Source organism: Rhinichthys klamathensis, unplaced genomic scaffold (genome assembly GCF_029890125.1).
Source record: "Rhinichthys klamathensis goyatoka isolate OS25496 unplaced genomic scaffold, OSU_Roscu_1.1 h1tg000196l_1, whole genome shotgun sequence".
Taxonomy (NCBI): Eukaryota; Metazoa; Chordata; class Actinopteri; order Cypriniformes; family Leuciscidae; genus Rhinichthys; species Rhinichthys klamathensis.
Window position 1 is genome coordinate 2954200 of NW_026606722.1, and position 20963 is coordinate 2975162.

General features: G+C 40.5%; 1 protein-coding gene across 3 annotated transcripts in view; it reads right to left on the minus strand.

The window, feature by feature from the left end:
* LOC130096056 (disks large-associated protein 2-like) overlaps positions 1–20963 on the minus strand; it is a 155485-nt gene that overhangs the window by 50650 nt on the left and 83872 nt on the right. For all 3 annotated transcript variants that reach the window (XM_056262687.1, XM_056262688.1, XM_056262689.1), the window contains 2 exons: positions 3081–3237; positions 1329–1548 (listed from right to left, as the gene is read on the minus strand). In XM_056262687.1, the coding sequence (XP_056118662.1) occupies positions 1329–1548; positions 3081–3237 (377 nt within the window). The remainder of the gene's footprint in view (positions 1–1328; positions 1549–3080; positions 3238–20963) is intronic.

Genomic DNA, 20963 nt, shown 5'->3' on the forward strand with positions numbered 1-20963 from the left:
CAACAAAATCCAAATCGCAGATGTGGGAAAATTTGTGATCATTCGACTCTGCATGCTGAACCAATATTTGTGATTTTGGGCCAAACCGTTCAGAAGTTATAAGCAAAAAGAGACATTTTTCATATCTCCTGACCACTAGGTGGCACTGCTTCAAAACTGTGCAGGTACATGCAGGTTATGGTTTTTCATTACGCAAACAAGTAAGGGAGATAAAGTCTCAGTTGGTGGCTCCACAGCGATTGAGTTAGAGACTCTACAATTGCTGTGGTTAAAGTTCAGACTGTCCTCTATCTGTGTGCCAAATTTCATAACTTTCCCGTGATCGGTTCTATGGCTGCCATAGACTTCCAGAGCGGAACAATAATAATTCTTAAGTACCTTTGGTGCTTGGCCCCTAATAAACCCATTCAATTTATCTAAACATTATGTCTTGAACACTAATTAGCATTTAATTTATGTAAGAATGTGATATTTCTTTCTGGGAGAACTTAACACACAAGTGCATATTGCTCTATTTTTTATTTTTTATTGAAGGACATTTTTATTTTTTTAATTAGGCACTGGTTTTTAATGAAAATATTTTGATTTGAATTACTTCTATAGCACTTTTCTCTTTGACCCCTGCTTCTGAAGCATTGTGAATTTCTTTCCACTCACTAATGTAGATGTTTTATGCAACACATAATAACACATTAAATTGTTTTTTTGTAGTTCACAGTCATTGCTTTGTGCATTCAGGAATGAAACAGCCTTTAAAGTTAACTAACCTGACCCGAAACATTTATTTTATTTCAACTACTAATCCATTTGCAGAAAATACAACCATTTGTAAAATATAAAGAACATGTCTAAAACCTGTCCAACCTTAACCTTATGCTCTGTTCTGCGTGAAAACACTTCCCCGTGGTGAGTCGCATGCTCTGGACAGCTGTGCTAGTTAAAAGCATGCTGAGATGTGTCTTCAGGAGTGTGAAATGTTACATATTCAGCTGCCTAATTCCCTCTGACCCCCAGTCTAGCCTCTCAATACCACCAGACCCAACCAATCAGAAGCCCAGAAAAGGACGCATGACTCGTGCAAAAGGGAATTGCAGGCAATCGACTTTCAACACTAGGGGAGCACAGACGCAGAAAAGCAAACACACACACAACAGACATGAGCCGACAGAAACAACATTCAAGTCAGTCATCTCTCAAGCACAAGGGAATCCCACTGTACATATGTAGGTATGCCAGAGTATGTAGTTCAGCATGTGCTGAATGTATGGCGAGTATGTGCTCTAAGCCTTTTCTCTCTCTCTCAGGTGGGATTTGAGGCATACGGTTACCTGTTGTGGATCTGAGAGTTGAAGTGACAGTAGAAGATGTCATTGAAGGCAAGCAGTCGTCATCTTGGGAATACCCAGCCTGAATTGCACGCAGGTAACTGTGGCTTCGAGTGCGGAAAGAGCCGGGCAGGTCCAAGGCCTCCACGGCCTGGGATTCTACTTCGCTAAAAACGGACTCGCAAACTGACTCAAACTGGCCATTGACCTCAGTCTCACTCACCTGAGAGACAAAAACAGGAATAGCAGTCCTTAATTTTTCCTCTTCCTTTCTCTTTCTCACTTTGATTCTTCCCCTTTGCACAGTAAATATGAAGGAGTGTTAGCAGGAGGAATATACCACTGGCATTTTCCGACCTTGAACGTCTCAGTAGAATTATGTCAAAAAGCAACAAGATAAGAGAAAACATTTCAAGCTGGAATATCATCTCATAATAGGTAAATAAAGAAAAGCAGATTGTTTGATGAACTTTCGGAGGGAAAATGACAGTCAAACAGTCAACAGCAGCAGACAGCAAGAAAGCTTGATGTGCAAAGATTTTTATAAACCGAGCAAGAGGATAAGAGGGATAACTTTCCTATATCAAACCAAATCAACATTTAGCTAATTGATATAAAGATTCTAATCTTCTATGTAACTCTTAAATTACTGCTTGTAAGTCGTCCTTGCACTACAACATAAGTTTAAACAATTACTTTACCTTAATTAAAAACATTTTCTTAAATATTTGAGGGTTAGCATGTTTCATAAAGCCTCCATAAAAACATCTCAATGGTAACCTACTCCATCAATAAAAGCCTATAAATAGCTACCTACATACGCCACCACAGCTCAACAGACCTTGACTTCAGCTTTCTGGAATTCTGTTTTAACAATTGCATATATGAAAAGAATTTACCAAAGCTAACCTCACCATTTACATTTACCTTATTGCCTCTCTAACCAAACATGGAAAAAACTAAGTCCTAAAATAAATATCTCCAAAACCCTGTTGGGAAAATCAAGTCATACGAGGTCATACGACTTCGTCTAAGTCAAGCTGGGTATTGGAACATAGTTAATCAGCTCAACCTATTCCCTACTAGCTTAGTCAATATGGTCCAATAGCTATAACCAGGGTGACCAGATACTGGGTCTCAGTGGTCCTGTCAAATGGTAATTTGGGGGTTTCAACCACCTAAATCAAGTTAAATCATAGTTAATCAACTCAACACATTCCCCAAGGCAGCCTACCAATTCTAATCGGGTTGAACAAGATGACTTACCAAGGCGTTCTCTGCCCGGCCAGCTGGTAATTATAGTGGTTAACAACCTAAATCACCTACATAGTTTTGGAACATACTTAATCAGGACAATCTGTACCCCACTAGCTTGGCAAAGGTAGTCTACCAACCCAACCAGGTAGACCAAGATAACCTACCAGGTTGTACTTGACCCCAGCTGGTAGTTCAGCTGTTCAACCACCTAAATCACCTAGGAATAAATTTGGATCAGCTAATGACTAGTCAACCAGTCAACACCTTAAGCTGTTTTTTTTAAGTGGAAAGTCCTTAATCAATCACAGATAATATAAAGTCTACAGGAAGTCTACTCTTCAGCACATCAGCTCAAGACACAATCTGAGAAAGGGGCAGGACATCTTAGACAAGAAGTACAGCTAAAGCCCTCGGCTTGAAACCACTTACTGTAAGTAGATTGTCCTTGCTTGTACCTGTGTGTCAGTGCCGTGTGGTGTTTCGAGTGGTTAGACTCACCTGGCTGACACAGCTCGCCTGACTGAAGGTACTGACTGCACGCATGTAGCTCTGGTTTCTGGAGCGAAACTGTGGAGGGTTGAAGTTGGTTGCTGGGTCCAGAGACACGCTGGGGTGAGGGCGCATATCTCTCGCTGTTTGCAAGTGGTAGCCCGAGCTAAATGGAGGGAACAACCAAAAACTAATGTAGCCTACTCAAAATTAGATTGAAGGATCACTCTGGAATAACCACCAATAGTGAACTTTCGGAAAACTTTAAAGATATGATTTGAGATAAAGTGACTTAGTTAACAGGTTTACTGTCATGAACCCAAATGTGAGACATTTCAAGTGTGCAAACCTGTAGGCCACAAATGAAAGCAGATGAACACAAAATGTAAGATGTTGCAAGCATCCAGTAAACTATTTCCCCAAAAAGTGCTAAAGAAACATAACACAGTATGGTTTGGATTAGTCTTGATACATCAAAAGTAAACTCAGTAATGTTATCAACCATCTAATTTTTATTATTTTCATGAAACAATACAAATAGGCTATTGCTTGGATTTTAAATGGTATGATGGCCTAACCCAGAAAACCTGTCATGAGAAAGACTTGTAAGACACGTTACATTGAGGCCTCAGAAAACATATTTTTAGTGCTCCTAGTCTCAGTTCAGAACCATTGACAGCAACTATCTGTCAGCAGAAAATACCAGACAACCATATGGACAGGAGAGAAAGTGTGGAGAGAGCGAAAGAGAAATCGGATGACACTTTTGAAGCCTCTAACACTTCCTCACTGCCAAGCCATCTCAAACATCAATAGCGTTCCCTTCATCCTCAATTCTCTCATCAGCAGCTTATGTGTGAATTCTCAACTACTTTCATAAGAACATGAAAAGAAAAATAAGCTTGATCTTAAATCCTTTATCCTTAAAAGTGAAGTATGTAATTTCTGGGGCATTCGAATCACGAAACATAATTGTAAAAATTTCAAGCAATTTTTTTTTTTTACTTACTGCTATTGGTAGGACAAACAGATCCCACTCCCAAATAAACATAATTGACTGAACCAGTCTAGCTATGTTGACTGTTTGGGATGCTCAAACAAACCTTTCAGGGAAATCAGCTTTTAAATGGTTTACAAATGCAATTTAAAGGGTTAGTTCACCCAAAAATGTCGTTCCAAACCCATAAGGCTTTTGTTCATCTTCAGAACACAAATGAAGATTGTTTTAATAAAATCTGAGAGCATTCGGTCCCTCCATTGACAACCCTACCACTTTCAAGTCCCAGAAAGGTAGTAAATCATAAAAGTAATTCAAGTGACCCAAGTGGTTTAACCTCAATTTTATGAAGCCATGCGAGTGCTTTCTACAAAATCTTAATCTCCAACGCGCGTTCAGGCATTAACATCTACCCTCGCATCAACACATGTGCATGTGTCATGGTGCTCTCTTGAACGCGGGTTGGAGATTAATATTTTGTCAATAAAGTGGTAAATTATGTTTTTCTTTTTTTGCGGAAAACAAAACACTCGCATCGCTTCATAAAATTGAGGTTAAACCACTGGAGTCACATTTAATTATGTCTTTAATACCTTTCTGGGACTTAAAATTGGTAGTTGCGTAGGCTGTCAATGGAGGGACAAAAAGCTCTCAGATTTCATAAAAAATATCATAATTTGTGTTCCGAAGATGAACAAAAGTCTTGGTTAGGTTTGGAATGACATGAGGGTGAGCAATTAATTATAGAATTTTCTTTTTTGGGTGAAGTAACCCATTAAAGCATAGGAGAAAGTGTTTTGAAATTCAACATAAATCAAACATTATCCAAAAGACAGTCATATAATCTCCTCCTACCCTATATCGTATCACCACACACACCAGCCAATATTTGATACCAATATTTAAAAAAAAAAAAACATCCAAGCAGGTAACGTATGCCTCCTTGTGTCCTCCTACTCTTTAATGAATCAACTCCTCCCAGCCAACACAATGCAACCCACACACAAGTTTGGAGATATTAGAGAATTACTAAGAACTCATGAAAGAAATGGCCAGAGATTAAAAACTCTGCTGCACCTGTATGAAATGGACTACAATACATAATGAACAGTTTAGAAAATTACTTGTGCATTTAATGATCAAAATAAAAAGTTGAATGCAGGCAAAAGCATCAGGAATGCAGTCATTGAAATCCATGTGGGCGTATAGGCTATGTATTTTTATAACGTGTATGGAAAGGAATGGAGAACATGGTACAGTGCGAGAATGTAATAAAACAGAGGCTGGGATTTGATTCTGTAATTATCTGTAATAATAGACATTAATTCCCTAGTTGTTAGCTGATTAATTAGGCTGAATTTACTGAAATAGAGAACATAACATTATGTTGGTGCTTTACTTTCATGTACCTAAACCATAAAAGAAAGAGCTACGGCCTACAGACTTGAGTCTATTAAATGTCAATGGTTAATATAGGGTTAGTGCGGCCAGTGAACTGGAAAGCTGTTGAGGTTCCTTTAACTGTTGCCCTTCAGCAAGATACCAGGTTATTCCAGGACTGCCATTCCTCAACAGAAGTGGATGTAAAACATCTGCTAAATGACACATAACTAGACTAATATACCCCAGCGTGATCAGATAATGGTGATTTAAGAGGCCTCCCTTAATGAGCTTTCACATGAATATCAAGGTTAGAAGTAAACCAAGAGAAACCATTCCAATATATGTGGCTTTTTGTCATTTTTGAGCTTGACATCCTGACTCCCCTTACTTTTATAAAAGACACTAATAATTTCTTTAAAACTTCTGTTATACAGAATAAAGAACGTCATATATGTTTTTGAAAGACATGAGAGAGAATAAATGGGTCAAATATTCATTTTGGGTGAGATATTTGTTTAAAATAATCTAAAAACCAGCCAACATTACATATAAGTAATTATTATTATATTATTAGTAGCATATTAGTTTATTTGAAAATGATCAAATTAAATAATGATTTTTTTTTTTTTTTATTAATGATATGACATAAGTACAAATGTGGGTAATGGTACTGACATGGTTACTGATTCTTTTTCCTTTTTAAGAAAGTGTTCACACAGAACATAAATGTAAAAATGAATGTATTTTACTGTGTCATCATCAGCAGCTATTTGAACCCCAGCTTATGGGTTTCTGAGTGTGCAAGACAAGGTGAGACACAGAGCAACTATTTTGGGAAATACAAAGTTTGCTGGTGTCTCTGGACCTTGAGCCTCATGTTGTTTTCCATTTTCAGCGATGTCGCCTGGCACCTAAACAGATGCCCTTCTTATCACCAGTCTGACAGCAAATGAAAATGCCTGTCTGGACAATGTCCCGACACAATCCCTAATATCACACAGAGCTGTGGGCTAGCATTGGGGAAAGTTACTCAAAGAAGTACTCAGTTATCAATAACTTCAATATAGTTACTCTTTCTGAACAGTTTTACTATTTTATGTGCCCATGTTGCTCTATAAAGTGCTTTAAGAAATTGCCTGGGCTGTTTGTGATTGTGATTGATTCGCCTAAGCATAACTTACATTGCATAGTTCTTTATTTGTAAGTGTTAAATAAAGTACAAGTAAAAGTAAAGCTATTATTTTCGTAATCCCAAATACTGTCTGTCCATACAGCAAAGCAAACAAACCATAGTTAAGTAAATCAAGTAAATCAAAGAACAAATAAACAATTTTGATTCTGATTCACTAATAATTGCTTGGATTATTAGTATTATATTATATTCGTAATGAGAACTTCTCAGAAAAAAAAAATCACCTAATTCACAGGTGAGTATGGACATAATTATATAGATCAGCCAGGAAGCTATAGATGGCACAGACTGATTGGTTCTTATTGCAGTCTGCAAACAATGACATCATATAACATGGCTCCGGCTGATTGGACTGATTGTGCAGCAATCTTGCTGCTTAACTTTTAAATAGTTCAGTTCTGTGTTTGCTGTTAGAAATTTTGCAGCATGCTATCAGAAAGAGTTTGCAGCACACTTACATTATTCCTCTGAAATGCAAGGTCTAAGATAAGAGAATGTTCTTTTACACCTTATTGCTGTGCATTATTGCGTGGTCTGCCTAATTCATAATGAGCAACCACACACAAGTTTTAAAACAAGTGTCATGTTTTACAATTCTGCATTCGATGCAGGAGTTCATTACTAAGCATTTAAGCAGCTGCAATTTCATTATCGTGTTTATACAGCAGCAACAGCAAGTGGTTTTTGTAGTTTGCTGTGGGAACACAGTGACTAAGTATTGCGGATATGAGAACATATTAAAGTGAAATAGGCTTTGCACATCGCCTTCATTATTTTCCAAGGGCAATATTTTCATATTCTACGCTGAGTGCATGAGTGCTAAATTCAGCTGCATGCAGTGTCAGAATCAAGTCACACAAGTTTGAGCCATATTGGCCCAGGCACACATAGCATAGCCCAACAGCATTTAGACATTTGGCAAGGCAGGCCCAGGAACACATAGCATAGCCATAGCAGCAGCATGTTTTTCATGATCACAGCAGCATGTCTGTGGATGTATTGGCAGTAGCAAGTCTCATGTAGCAGATATATTCTGCCAAAACTAAAACATTACATTGTCATTTTCATTCCCATTGAATACGAGTTGTCATGACTGAAATATATTCTTTTAGTACAAGGGGTTACTGATGAATCATGATTTGTTTTTGGAAACGTTCATACAGAGATTAGCTGGACATTGAATGTAGGTTCTTTTTCAAAGTGGAACGAGACGATGCATCATGGAGTTGACGCTATGGGAAACGCCATCAGCGGGACCGGTGTCTGAAGCACGTGTAAATCCAATAATCATTGGGAGACAGCAGTCCAAGAAGTCACAAGCTGAGTACCCATGAGTACAAAAGGGCACCTGAAAAACATGTCATCAGCTTTTTTTGTCTTCAGGAGCCAATTGTTTGTATGCGCGTGCAAGATAAAAGCTCAGATCCCGTGGCCTACGAGGAGGCAGGGCAGAATCGATCGTAGGAATTGGAGGCGGGGCTTAGGGTGGAGTCTGTTTTCGGTAGATCTGCAAAGCAACTTTCATGTTGGTTCAGGAAATGTGTAATAGAATCAGAAACGGCTCTTTCTGTCGCTTCATTCATATTGCACACTGAACAGTGGTTGATTGCTAATGCTTGCCTGCGCATTTTCTGCAAAGATTCTTAAGATCAGGATGTAGGATGGGCATATGTCTCAGGACATCTTACCCCCCTCACATGACGCCCAATGTGAGAGCGGCATTGTTCAGTGGTTTTGGGTGGAGACTGATTGTCTCTGGCATCTCTCTTGATCCACTCTGATATCCTGAAGTATCTTTTTCCAGCGTTGAGCTACTGTATATTCTCCCTTATGTTAAGGTCAAAAGTAGAATTGTAGATACCCCCTTAAGGTTTATGCAGGGTGAACAGAGTTATGTATGGCAGTATAGTTTCCCTCTACTTTGTTTACCTTCCTCCCCTACTACTGTTGGGTCTTGATGTAGGGATGTATGCTCCCCTTTGGGATAGGTGCTTTATAGGCCACTTTAGTATGACCCATGTTCAAGAACCTGATAAGTAGAAGTAGACAGCCTGTGGGGTGTCCCTTTTTGTTAGAAAAAAGTTGTGTAAAGCACTTGAAGTCCTTGAAAAGTGAATGGATTTTACTCTCAAAAGATTGTACGAACCAAGAAATGAAAAACAAAAAAATACAGCTATTTCTGCCACATGATGTTTTATTAAAAAAAGTTAGGGAGGAGCAAATTCACATAATCTACTCAATCAGCGCAAGGGGAGGCATATATATCGAGCTGTCTTACCTCTGTTCCACAACAGTTTTTCAACTCCTCACTCTTGATTATTCCTATTCCAAATCTGATTATATGTAAGTGCGAACTCGTGAAAATACCATGATCACAGTTAGTGTTACTACATTAAATACATTGTGAATGTTGGTGATTTGTGGACTAGAAAGCCTTTTATAACTTGTTCATTCATAGCACAATGTTTCTCCTGGTTACCGTCAGCACTGTTTTATCTGATATGGGTTATAACAGAGAATTCTGCAGCAAACTGAATGCTTCTCACTAGATCTTGCAACAATGTTATTAATTCTGCATTTCATTTTCCATTTAATGCTTCTCATATGCAACAGAAATGGCAGCTGGTGGTGGTGGTACCAGTGCAAACTCTAACAAAGTTTAGTCGCACTGGCAGAAAAAAAGTTTGCAAATGCGACAGTCTGGAGCCCTGTCCCCTACAGTTGGGTTTAGAGCCTGGGTGATGAGAGTTACTGGGCAAACTCCATTATGTCCTGCTCTCATTTGCCTCCATTTCCTGAGTAAGGCTAAGGATGTATGCTCACCCTTGGATGAGTGGCAATACCGAGGGTTATAGCCTGAGGTGCAGGGTAAAGCAGGTGGAACTGAACTATGATGGGCAATTCAAAAGAATTCAAGTTGGGTCTTGAAGAAGGTATGTATGCTCCCTTTTGTTGGGGTGCTTCTTTAGGTCTCTTCAGAAGATCAGTATTATAAATTGATATGTAGAGGTGGATCACCGTTGGTGTCCCTCCTTGTGATTGTAGAATTTTATAGTTTAGCGATTAACCATAGTGAGTCCTGGAGAAGGGCCTTTACTCAAGTCAGGGTATGAGATGTTCTCCCCTACTTACTCTAGGGCCGTTAAAATTAAGTATGCTCCGGTCCAGATATGACCTGTGATCCACACTGATTTATTATGAATAATGCAGAGAAAAGCCCAGAAACAGATGAGGTAGATATGTCCTCTCCAGCCACAGCAGCCAATCGCAACTCTAAATGAATGCATATATGCCTCACTTTTCGTGATTTTGGTTCAACTTTGCTTTTTAAACCGGAAGAATGAAATAGCTCAGAAAAATAATAATAAACACCTTCCCTTAGTAATGAACAGATCAACGAGTGATATTGTTGTATTCATTGATGTGCAACCTATACATATCTGTTAACATCTCAAAAAATGCCTTTTAGGGTTTCGTGGTTCTTTCAGACATCTTTCAGTTGATGACGTGTAATACAGGCACCCTTTTGTACTTGCGGGCACTCCGTGTGTGACGTCATGGACTCCAGTCTGCCAATGATTACCGCCATTTGTTTACACATGCTTCAGACACCGGACATGCTGATGCCGTTCCCCATAGCGTCAACTCCATGACGCAGTGTCCCATTCCCCTTCTCGGGGAACCGGGTTGCAAACACAACCTGAGATGTTTTGCACCCTGGTGCAGCATAAATATACAATTTATATGTTTTTTATCAGGTTTGAATATGCAAAAAATAAAGAGTTGTCATTTACTTTGCCTCGTTACAATAAAACATAGCAAGCAAGCAACTTTATTTATATACCACATTTTTAAACAACAGACGTTGCCCCAAAGTGCTTTACAGAATAATAACATGAAAGTCATACAACAAAACAGACATACATTATTCAAAAGCTAAAGAAAATAAATAAGTTTTTAAATAAGACTTAAAAGTTGTAATCGATGGAGCTGACCTCACATGGAATGGGAGACTATTCCAAAGTTTGGGACCTACCACGGAAAAAGCACGATCTCCTTTTGATTTTAAATTACAACCAGGTACCTTTAAAAGTCGTTGATCGGAGGACCTGAGAACTCTAAAAGGAGAGTAAGGAACTATAAGAATCACTGATGTACTGGGGGGCAAGGCCTGACAATGCCTTGTAAACAAACAAGAGAATTTTAAAATCAATCCTAAATTTGACCGGAAGCCAATGTAGGGATTGCAGTACCGGAGTAATATGTTCTCTCTTTCGCACCCCCGTTAAAAGCCTTGCCGCTGCATTCTGCACTAACTGTAGGCGGACAAGCAGAGTCTGGGGGAGACCGATATATAAAGAATTGCAGTAGTCAAGCTTAGATGTAATAAAAGAATGAACTACAATTTCTAAATCCTCACTAGATAAAAAATGCTTTACTTTAGCAATTGATCTCAGGTTAAATAAGCTTCCTTTTGACAACAGCACCAATCTGTTTCTTAAAGTTAAGTGATGAGTCCATGATTACCCCTAAACTCTTTACATGATTCTCAGTCTTTAGGGATAAAGAAACCAAATGATCAGGAAAGCAAGATGAGACGGGAGAGCCTACAATCAAAACCTCAGTTTTACTCTCATTCAATTGGAGAAAGCTGCTGGATAGCCAGAGTTTAATGTCACTGTAACATTCCTGTACTTTGTCCAACGAACAGGTATTATCTAGCCTCACAGGAAAGTAAAATTGGAGATTGTCTGCATAGCAATGATATGAAATGCTATACTTTCGAAAAACACTGCTTAAAGGAAGCATGTAGAGCGAAAACAGCAACGGTCCCAAAATCGACCCCTGAGGGACACCACAAACTAAAGGGGCCAATGTGGAAGAGAAGTCTCCCAGATTCACAGCAACTGTCCTGCCTTTTAAATACGAAGCAAACCACTGAAGAGCTATACCCTGCACACCAACCCAACACTCCAGACGATTGAGAAGAATTTCATGATCTATTGTATCCAAGGCAGCGCTCAGATCCAATAAAACCAAAACAACATGTGATCCAGAATTCAACGATAATAATTAGGGGTGTAACGATATTTGAACCGAACCGAAAAACCGCGATACACCACCCACGATACGTATCGCGATACTCTCATGGCGAACCGAACACGCCCCGCCCCCTGCGGCCCCGCCCAGCCCCGGCTCATTGCACCTCATGTGTTATGTGTACACAACGAATACAGGGCTGTTGCCTAACCATCATTAACCACATATAATCGCAATAAGCTCAGTGTTTTGTTACTTTTGATAATAAGCAAGGTGTAATCTTTCAAATTATGTCTATTTGATCACGAAATGCAAACAATAAATGCCGTTTTGGCGCTCTTAGATGTGGCGTGACAGATATCACTGTATGCATGCGGCAGCGCGGAGCGCGATCATCTCTTCCTCAGTTACAGAATAAACATGAATGGACACCCGAAGGTATGTTGAAAGATACAGTATACTTACTGAAAGGCATCATAACTCGTGTAAACACTCAATCAGTGTTTCAACAGCGGAAATACGTCAATAAAACGCTTAGTTTTTCACATAGCTTTATATTTACCTCAGGCAAGTCATTCAGTGTGTCCACAGCTTGCTGGTTTGCTAACTCTTTCACTAAATAAATGCTATATATTAGCCTATATATTATATTTTACTTAACCTGTTTATGATATCTTGATTATTTAATGTATGTTTAAAATAGTTGTCATGAAAATAACAGCAACTGTGTAAATTATTATACAACAATAACAAATTAGAGTAAAAACATGTTAATGCAAAAATTGCCTTATGTGCAGTTTACATGTTTTCATACAATTTGTTATTTGAGTGTTGATTATTATTATATCATTTAGGCTAAAAGTCTAGGCTTGTTAAGCTTTAATGTTATAGTAATGTGCAAGTAAGGGCTGTAGTTTACAGCATTAGCAGATAATTTTGTTATCCTTGAGAAACGTTTACTTGTAATTTAATTGATTTAAAGACAAGGACACAATTTGTTCATTAAAGCACTGTTTAATAAAAAATAAAAGCAATTTTAGCTTTCTAAACCCCCCCACCCCACCGAAATGAACCGAACCGAACCGAACCGAGACCTCAAAACCGTGGGACGAACCGAACCGTCAGGTTTGTGTATCGTTACACCCCTAATAATAATACATCATTAGTGACCTTGAGCAGTGCCGAATCTGTACTATGACAGGTCCTAAAGCCTGACTGGAATATATCTAAAATATTATAAGTATTCAGATATGAATATAACTGTGAATAGACCACTTTCTCTAAAATTTTCGAAATAAAAGGTAATTTAGGCCTATAGTTGTGATATACTGTATGATCCAAGTTAGGTTTTTTTTAACAAGGGATGAAGAATTGCATGTTTAAAACTATTAGGTACCACTCCGTTCATTAGAGAACTGTTAATTATAGGTGTTAGGCTAGAACTCACACTCACAGTAGGAAAAACATCTTTAAAAAGATGAGTAGGTAGAACATCCAGTCTGCAGCTACCTCCGTTCATTTTAGAGACAATATCTGCCAGCTGCGCTGGTGAAACTGGTTCAAAGTTAGAAAAAATATTAGACAGCGCAGGATTAATTAATGAGCAGGAATGTACAGGTACTATTTCACTTCTGATCTTCTCAATTTTTTGAGTAAAAAACAATAAAAAATCTTCACAAGTCTCTTGTGTGGCATCTCTCATAACATTCCTTGAGGGGTTTAAAATAGAATCAATTGTGTCAAATAGTACTTTTGGCCGATTTGCATTACCTGAAATTACCTCAGAGTAAAATTTAATTTTTTCCTATTTTACTACTTTCTGATAGTTAGCCAAATAATTTTTTAATATCTCAGAGGAGACTTGAAGTTTATCTCTCTTCCACTTCCGGTCAGCTTTTCTACATTCTTGTCTAAGAGTGCGAGTTACATTATTTAGCCAAGGTTGAGAGGTTCCCTTGTGTTTCTTTAGTTTAAGAGGGGCAACACAATCTAAAATAGAAGTACATGACTTCGTAAAAACCTCAACCTGCACTTCAGTATCCTCTCCAAAGGCTTTGTCTGTAACATGCGATAAATACATAATCATCTGATTACAGTAAAGCATTACTTTATAACGAACCTTTAACGGCCTTTATAACGCAGGCCTGTTTCATTCTCACTGTTTATTAAACCAGGGAGACAAAAGTGATATTAAATTCCCTAAAATACAATTAACAAACTCTGATCTGATCATGTTATCGTTGATATTCTTATGTGAATGGAAACATTAAAAAACACTTTAGTTCAGTAAAATTTTAGATGCTCCTAGCATGAATATTCTGTATTCTTTCGCAGACTACAGGGAATTTCACACCAGCATTTGCATGATAACACATGGCTCTTATAAAACAACGGCGTGCCTGAGATATTGCATCTGAGATATACAGGTACATGCACTTAATTAAATTTACCTAATGTTGTTTAGTGACGTATTTTGCCCATAACATCTCATACTGCACTATAGATGCAGTCTCCCTGGGGCAATGTGGGTTAAGTGTCTTGCAGGAAGGGCACCATAGTGATAAATGATGAAGTCAGCAACTCTCCAGTTCCTGAAACCCACCTGCATGGGGCAGAATCTACAATCCCAAAACAAACATACGCATCACTGCTGTCGTCAGCAGTCATGCCTTTAAAAAAAAAAAAAAATCCCAAAGAATGCTGTCGCTCTTAAATACTGAGATGGCATGAGTGAGTGCTGTCACTTCTCTAGTTTTAAAGTGCACAGAATAGTGACTGATGCATCTTTGAAAAGCAGAGCTGTGAATGACAGCTGCTCAGGCTCAGTGAATCTCTATGGAAAACCCAGACAAGATGTTGTTTGATGTTTGTGTTGATTTTGGCTGGTTGCCAGGGAGTTGCTACACGGTTGTTAAAACATTCTGGTTTGCTATGAGGTTGCTTGAGTGCTTTGGCTGGTCCAATTTTAAACATCTCCAGCTACAGCTTCTGTATACTCTAGCGGTCAAAAGTTTAGAATAATTAAGATTTTTTTTTATTTAAAATGTTTTCATTTTTAAGTGTTTTCAATGTTTAAAGTCTCTTATGCTCACCAAAACTGCATTTATTTGCAAAAAAATACTTAATGGTCTCGGAGATACGGTACACTACGTCAAAACGTCCATATGTTCCCTTTCGTAAGGGAACTCCTGCTGCATTGATACTCAACGATTTGGGGAATGCCTTCGGCATGTAGCGTCTGAAGTCAAATATGGAATCATTCCAATCTCGATTGGTGTAGCATCATTTTGTCACTCGTGACGTTGCATGTGACGGTGATCCGGAAACTATAAAAGGTCACAGGAAACAGGAAGTGTTAGCTTCTGGTCTTCAGCAAGCGTTCTGTGTCAAACTGTTTGTCTTATTTGGTGTTGTCTGTCACTTGTATTGAGTTATGGCGAATAAGGAAAAACTATTCAGGTCGTGTGCGTCCCCTTGCCTGTGCTATTTGAGCGAGGGTGACACACACACGCTTTGTGTAGTTTGTCTGGGTGTGGAGCATGCACAGGCAGTGCTCGAGGGCGCTGTCTTTGCTAACTGTGAAACAATGCCCCTAAGAACGCTCTGCTCCCACCTGGCCATGTTCAATGAGACTGGCCAGGCTTGCGCTCCCCGTGGATCAGGTCCCGCGTCTGTCGAGGCAGCACGGCACCTGCATTCATGGGGATCGCAAAGGGAGTTAGTGGATAGTGCTGAGATGGCTTCTGCCCTTTCTCAGCACTCTGAAACTAGCTCCCAGGGTCCCGCGCAGGGTGCGGAAGCCCGCGTAGCGGCTTCTTCCGCCCCTGTTACGGACCCGATGCTCGAACTATCTGGCTCCAAGGAGATCAAGGCATCGAGGCAGGAGAATGTGAGGATTCGTCACCCCATTCCCCTGCCTCAGAGGAGCTGCTAGAGGTTGTGACTGGAGCCGTGGCCAAGTTAAAGATCAACTGGCCACAAGAAATGCAGGAAGCGACGAAAAAAAGCAAACTAGATGAGCGCTTCCTGCAGGCTCAGCCACAGCCTCTACGCCGGAGTCTCCCATTTTTTCCCGATCTCCACACCGAGGTGTCAAGATCGTGGAATAAGCCCTTCTCCTCATGTCTATCTGGCCCCAATGTAAATATATATTCAAATATATTGAGTGCCAGGGAGGAGGGCTATGGGATGATGCCCAGGGTTGAAGAGATGTTTGCATCACATCTCTCCCCTGACGTGGGAACATCCCTGCGGGCTCCGGCGCTTCCCACCAAGCCCTGCCGTACAACATCGGCCTTGTATTGGTTGGGAAGGCATATGTGGCGGCAGGTCGCATACAATGGGGCTGCATACAATGGGGCTGTTACAGGCATACCAGGCCGACCTCCTCAAAGAGGTGGACAACAGCGAGGAGGTTGCCTTCGATGACATCAGGGAGATGCGTCGAGTGATTGACTTGTCTCTCCGTGCTACCATGGCAGCACTGGTAGCCACGGAGAGACACTTGTGGCTGAATCTGTCGGGCATCGGGGACAAGGACAGGGCTTGTCTCCTCGATGCCCCGGTTTCGCCTTCTGGCCTTTTCGGCGACGGTGTCAATAACGTCGTCGATAGGTTTCAGGAGGTGAAACGACAGTCAGTCGACTTTAAAGAACTTATCCTCCGCCGTCGTTCCAAGTCTCGTGGGTCTGCTGCCAGGGGGCAGTCCCAGGAGACCGCTGCCAGCTCCTCTCACCTGCTTAGGCAGAAGGAGAGTGTTGCCTCTCGTGCTCCCCCGCAAAAAGCCTGGAGCCAGAGACAACACCCTCAGCCGAAGCCTTCTAAACCGAAAACAGATCTGAGGACTGTTATTCAGGGGAGGAAGGCTTCGGCTAAGAGGCCCTGACGCGATGCTCAGGCCTCTGATGGCGCCCCCCCCCCCCATCTTGATCTTACAGATAAATGTTGTACATCATTCGAACCTGTTAAGTTTGTATTTTCTTTGTGGAACCTCATAATAAAAACAAAGTGTTGTGCTTTTCGCCTAATAAAGTAAAATAAACATGATGCGCGTTCTGCGTTCTCTCTGTCAGTGAAGTCCATTCTGAAATGCGTCCGAAAAATGAACTGTAACTCTGCAAATCCTCAGTCAAACAGGTATACAGGCACACAGGCATGAAGCCTGAATTATCTTCTTTTAAATGAAGTAATTTATATAAAAAACAAATTTTCTCATTTTATGTAATCTGTACGAAAAGAGAGAGATGACAGTCGTTCTCGTCTCAGGTCATTAAAGTTAATTTGACCACGCCCACGGAGCGCGCGCTCTATTCAAACACAAATGCTCTGAGGCGATCCACGCCCACATCAGCTGGATAACCCACCGAAAGAGACTCATATTTACGACGCTGTGAGGAATAATACTATCTTAATAATAATCCTGGAAAAATTACCTCAGAAGTGCAGGTAGTTTCATTTGGAGGAGCAACGGATCCAGCTGAGGAATAGGTAGGCCTACATTCTTTATTTTCAAGTGCTTTGTTCTAATCGCGATATGAAATAGTGTCTGTAAACAAAAAGACTGTTTGAATATGAATCGCATTTTGTGTGTGAATGAATGAACAGCTTTTACCTAACTATATTCCAATACTGAGATGAGTAAAAATCGACTGAAATATGTTGAAATAAAATATTTTTGTATAAGCAACGTATTAAACTACAAATTAACATTTATATGTCCTAATCATAAAAACGATATGTTACATATGAAAGACAAGATGTCGTTTTTACTGTAAAATACTGCCACATCAAATAAGCTTGTTTGCTAAGATGTTATTATAGTGTTTGTTCGATTGTAGGCTATATTCAAACTAATTAATCCGCAACTGTGAAATATGTATGATAAAATGTATACTTTAATATATACAAAGAAAGATTACATTTGAAATATAGTTAATTTTAATTGTTGTTGTAATTGTAACCTTTTTATTAAAAAAGCAAAAATATATAATTAGTTACATTTATATAGCGCTTTTCTGGGTACTCAAAGCGCTTTACATTGAAGGGGGGATCTCCTCAACCACCACCAATGTGCAGCATCCACCTGGCCACATATGTAGGCTACATATAAATAAATCTTAGGTAAATCTTAAAAGCTCAATATAAGCCTCCTCTTTAAATTATTTGTATTGTGTTTTATTAGTGACACATTTGGGATATATTCCCAAACTTTCTGTAAAAACAGTATGAGAATTAACTGCACAATTACAAGAAATGTTTACATTTGATATTATACAATTTGCAAGCACAATTTGAAAAATAAATAAATAATTGGAACTGTGAACCAATTTTGTATTATATAGGCCTATATATATATATATATATATATATTGTCATTGCATTCTTGTGGCTCAGTGACACACCTGAATGAAAGGGTAATTATTATGCAGCCCCATTATGCGCTCATTATGCGGGCCCATTGTCTTCTCAGGTGTGAATCACAGCAGGTCACACCCCTGCGCATATTGCCTTTCCAAACAAAAAGTGTCATTTTTAAATTTAAACCAATCTATTGTTTTATGTGAATGATAAGGCAGGATGATTTTCAGATCATTTTGAAGAAAAAACTCTAGGCGACAACATCCATTAGTCAAAAGTCTTGTGGACACATATTTAGTATGTGTTTTGTGGCCTTATTTCAGAAACTTTAAGTTTTATTTTTTTCAATAACCACGCATAAACAATATTCTCTCAAAAATACAAACATGTACATACATGTTGATAACATATGGTAGCCCTGTTTGTGCTAAATAGAGTGTAATTACACCTTTGCCAGTAATTTGTTTATAAGCAACTGAAAAAAGCACAAATGTCAGAGTATGTCAAAACATCTCAAGGACCCCAAAAACACCTTGGACCCCAGAGGGTTAAGGATGCGTATTTTCATATTTCCATCATCCCACAACATAGAAGGTTCCTTCGATTCACTTTTGGGGGAAAAGCTTATCAATATAGGGTTCTTCCGTTCGGCCTAGCCTTATCTCCTCGCACCTTCACTAAATGTATGGATGTGGTCCTTGCTCCACTGAGACTTCAGGGGATCCGTATCTTAAATTATATAGATGACTGGCTCATTCTGGCTCAGTCAGAAGAGCTTACAATTCAACATCGAGATGTTGTTTTGTATCATCTGAGGTTCTTGGGGTTGAGACTCAATGTGAAGAAAAGTTCCTTAACTCCTCTTCAGAGGACTATGTTCCTGGGGGTAGTGTGGGACTCAATTACGATGCGGGCACAATTGTCTCCTGCTCGTATATATACTATCTTAATCACAATGAAGAGTATTAGGTTAGACCAGGTCATCACTGTCAAGCACTTTCAAAGAGTTTTGGGCCTCATGGCTGCAGCTTCCAATGCAATTCCTTTTGGTCTGTTCCACATGAGGGCCTTGCAGTGGTGGCTCACGACCAAGGGGTTTTCTCCGCTGGGGAACACCTTTCACATGATCAGAGTTACGCGCAGATGCCTTCGTGCTCTTGACATGTGGAAGAAACCATGATTCCTGTCTCAAGGCCCGGGGTTGGGAGCACCATGTCAGAAAAAAAACTACGGATGCGTCCCGCACAGGGTGCGGTTATGGAGGGCCGTTACAACCGAGGTACTTGGAAGGACCATCATCTCTCATGGCATATTAATCACTTAGAGATGTTGGCAGTATTCTTTGCCCTGAGGCACTTCCTTGTAGACCTCAGAGGCCATCATGTTCTCGTTAGGACAGACAATATGTCGGTGGTCTCTTATATCAACCGCCAAGGAGGTCTGAAATCACACCCTCTTTCTAGACTGGCGCATCAGATTGTTCTATAGTCCCAGGATAAATTTCTCTCTGTCAGATCTATTTATATTCCTGGGGTTGATAATGTGGGAGCAGATATCCTGCCGAGGCAGGGGCTGAGGCCCGGGGAATGGCGGCTCCACCCTGAAGTAGTTGAGCTTATATGGAGAGAGTTTGGCCGGGCGGAGGTTGACCTGTTCGCCTCTCGTGAGAACACTCTTTGCCCGCTCTGGTACTCTCTCTCACATCCAGCTCCTTTGGGCCTGGATGCCATGGTACAGATGTGACCATGGTCACGTCCATACGCTTTTCCCCCGATCGCTCTGCTCCCTGGGGTTCTGGAAAGGGTCAGCAGGTACGGTGTGAGCTTACTCCTTGTAGCTCCATACTGGCCGGCCCGAATTTGGTTTTCGGACCTTATTAGTCTCTTGCAGAGTCCTCCCTGGCAAGTCCCTATTAGGAGAGATCTTCTTTCCCAGGCCGATGGTACAATATTTCATCCACGGACGGAGAGATGGAGACTATGGGTCTGGCCACTGAGGGGGACCAACCCATAAATAGGTTGCCCTTTCCACCGAGGTGGTTAGGTCATCCATAAGGCATTGAACCCAGTTAAATACTGCCCACTGGCTTCAGTACTGGCGTTCCATCTTGTTCTCTAACGGGACCTCCCGTTCATGCTAAGGGCCTATGTGGAGGCCTCAGTGCCCTCCGCGAGCTTCTAAGGGTGAGCTCGTAGGGACATTCCCACTAAAAAAACTCCATGTTCCTGTAGATTGGAGGATGAATCCTGTCATCTAGCCTATTGGAATCAGGCTGACGGGTTATCCCTGGCACCCGTCATATCCTGTAGATGAGTTATATGAGAATATATAAGAAGCTTTTGAGTCTGCTTCCTGTTCGTCCTACTCTAAGGAAGAGCGGTGGCATTGCCCCCTCTTACTCGAGGGCGTGGGAGCCACTCTATCTTATCTCTGCCTCGGCACTGAGGTGCCTATAGGTAATATCATGATTCTCTGGGTATTCATCATATATAGAATCTGTTTGAGTATGCTTCCTGCTCATCCTGCTCCATGGAAGAGTGCTGGTGCTGCTTCCTCTTACTTGTCAGCGCGGGGGCCACTCTATCTTATTTTGCCCAGGCACTGAGGTGCCTGTGGGCAATATCATGATTCTTCAGGTATTCCATCCTCCATCGCATGTGTCGGATGGTCAAGGTCATAGCCTTGGAGGCCCTTAGCTTAGACCTCGGGCAGGGAGGAGTTAGTTCATCTAGATGTAGATGAGTAGGGAATGAGACACTGCATCCCTCGGCCACACTTTCCGCGCTCCTGAGAACAACGGTCAATTGACCAATCAGAAGCTAACACTTCCTGTTTCCTGTGACCTTTTATAGCTTCTGGATCACCGTCACATGCGACGTCACGAGTGACGTAATGATGCTACACCAATCGAGATTGGAATGAT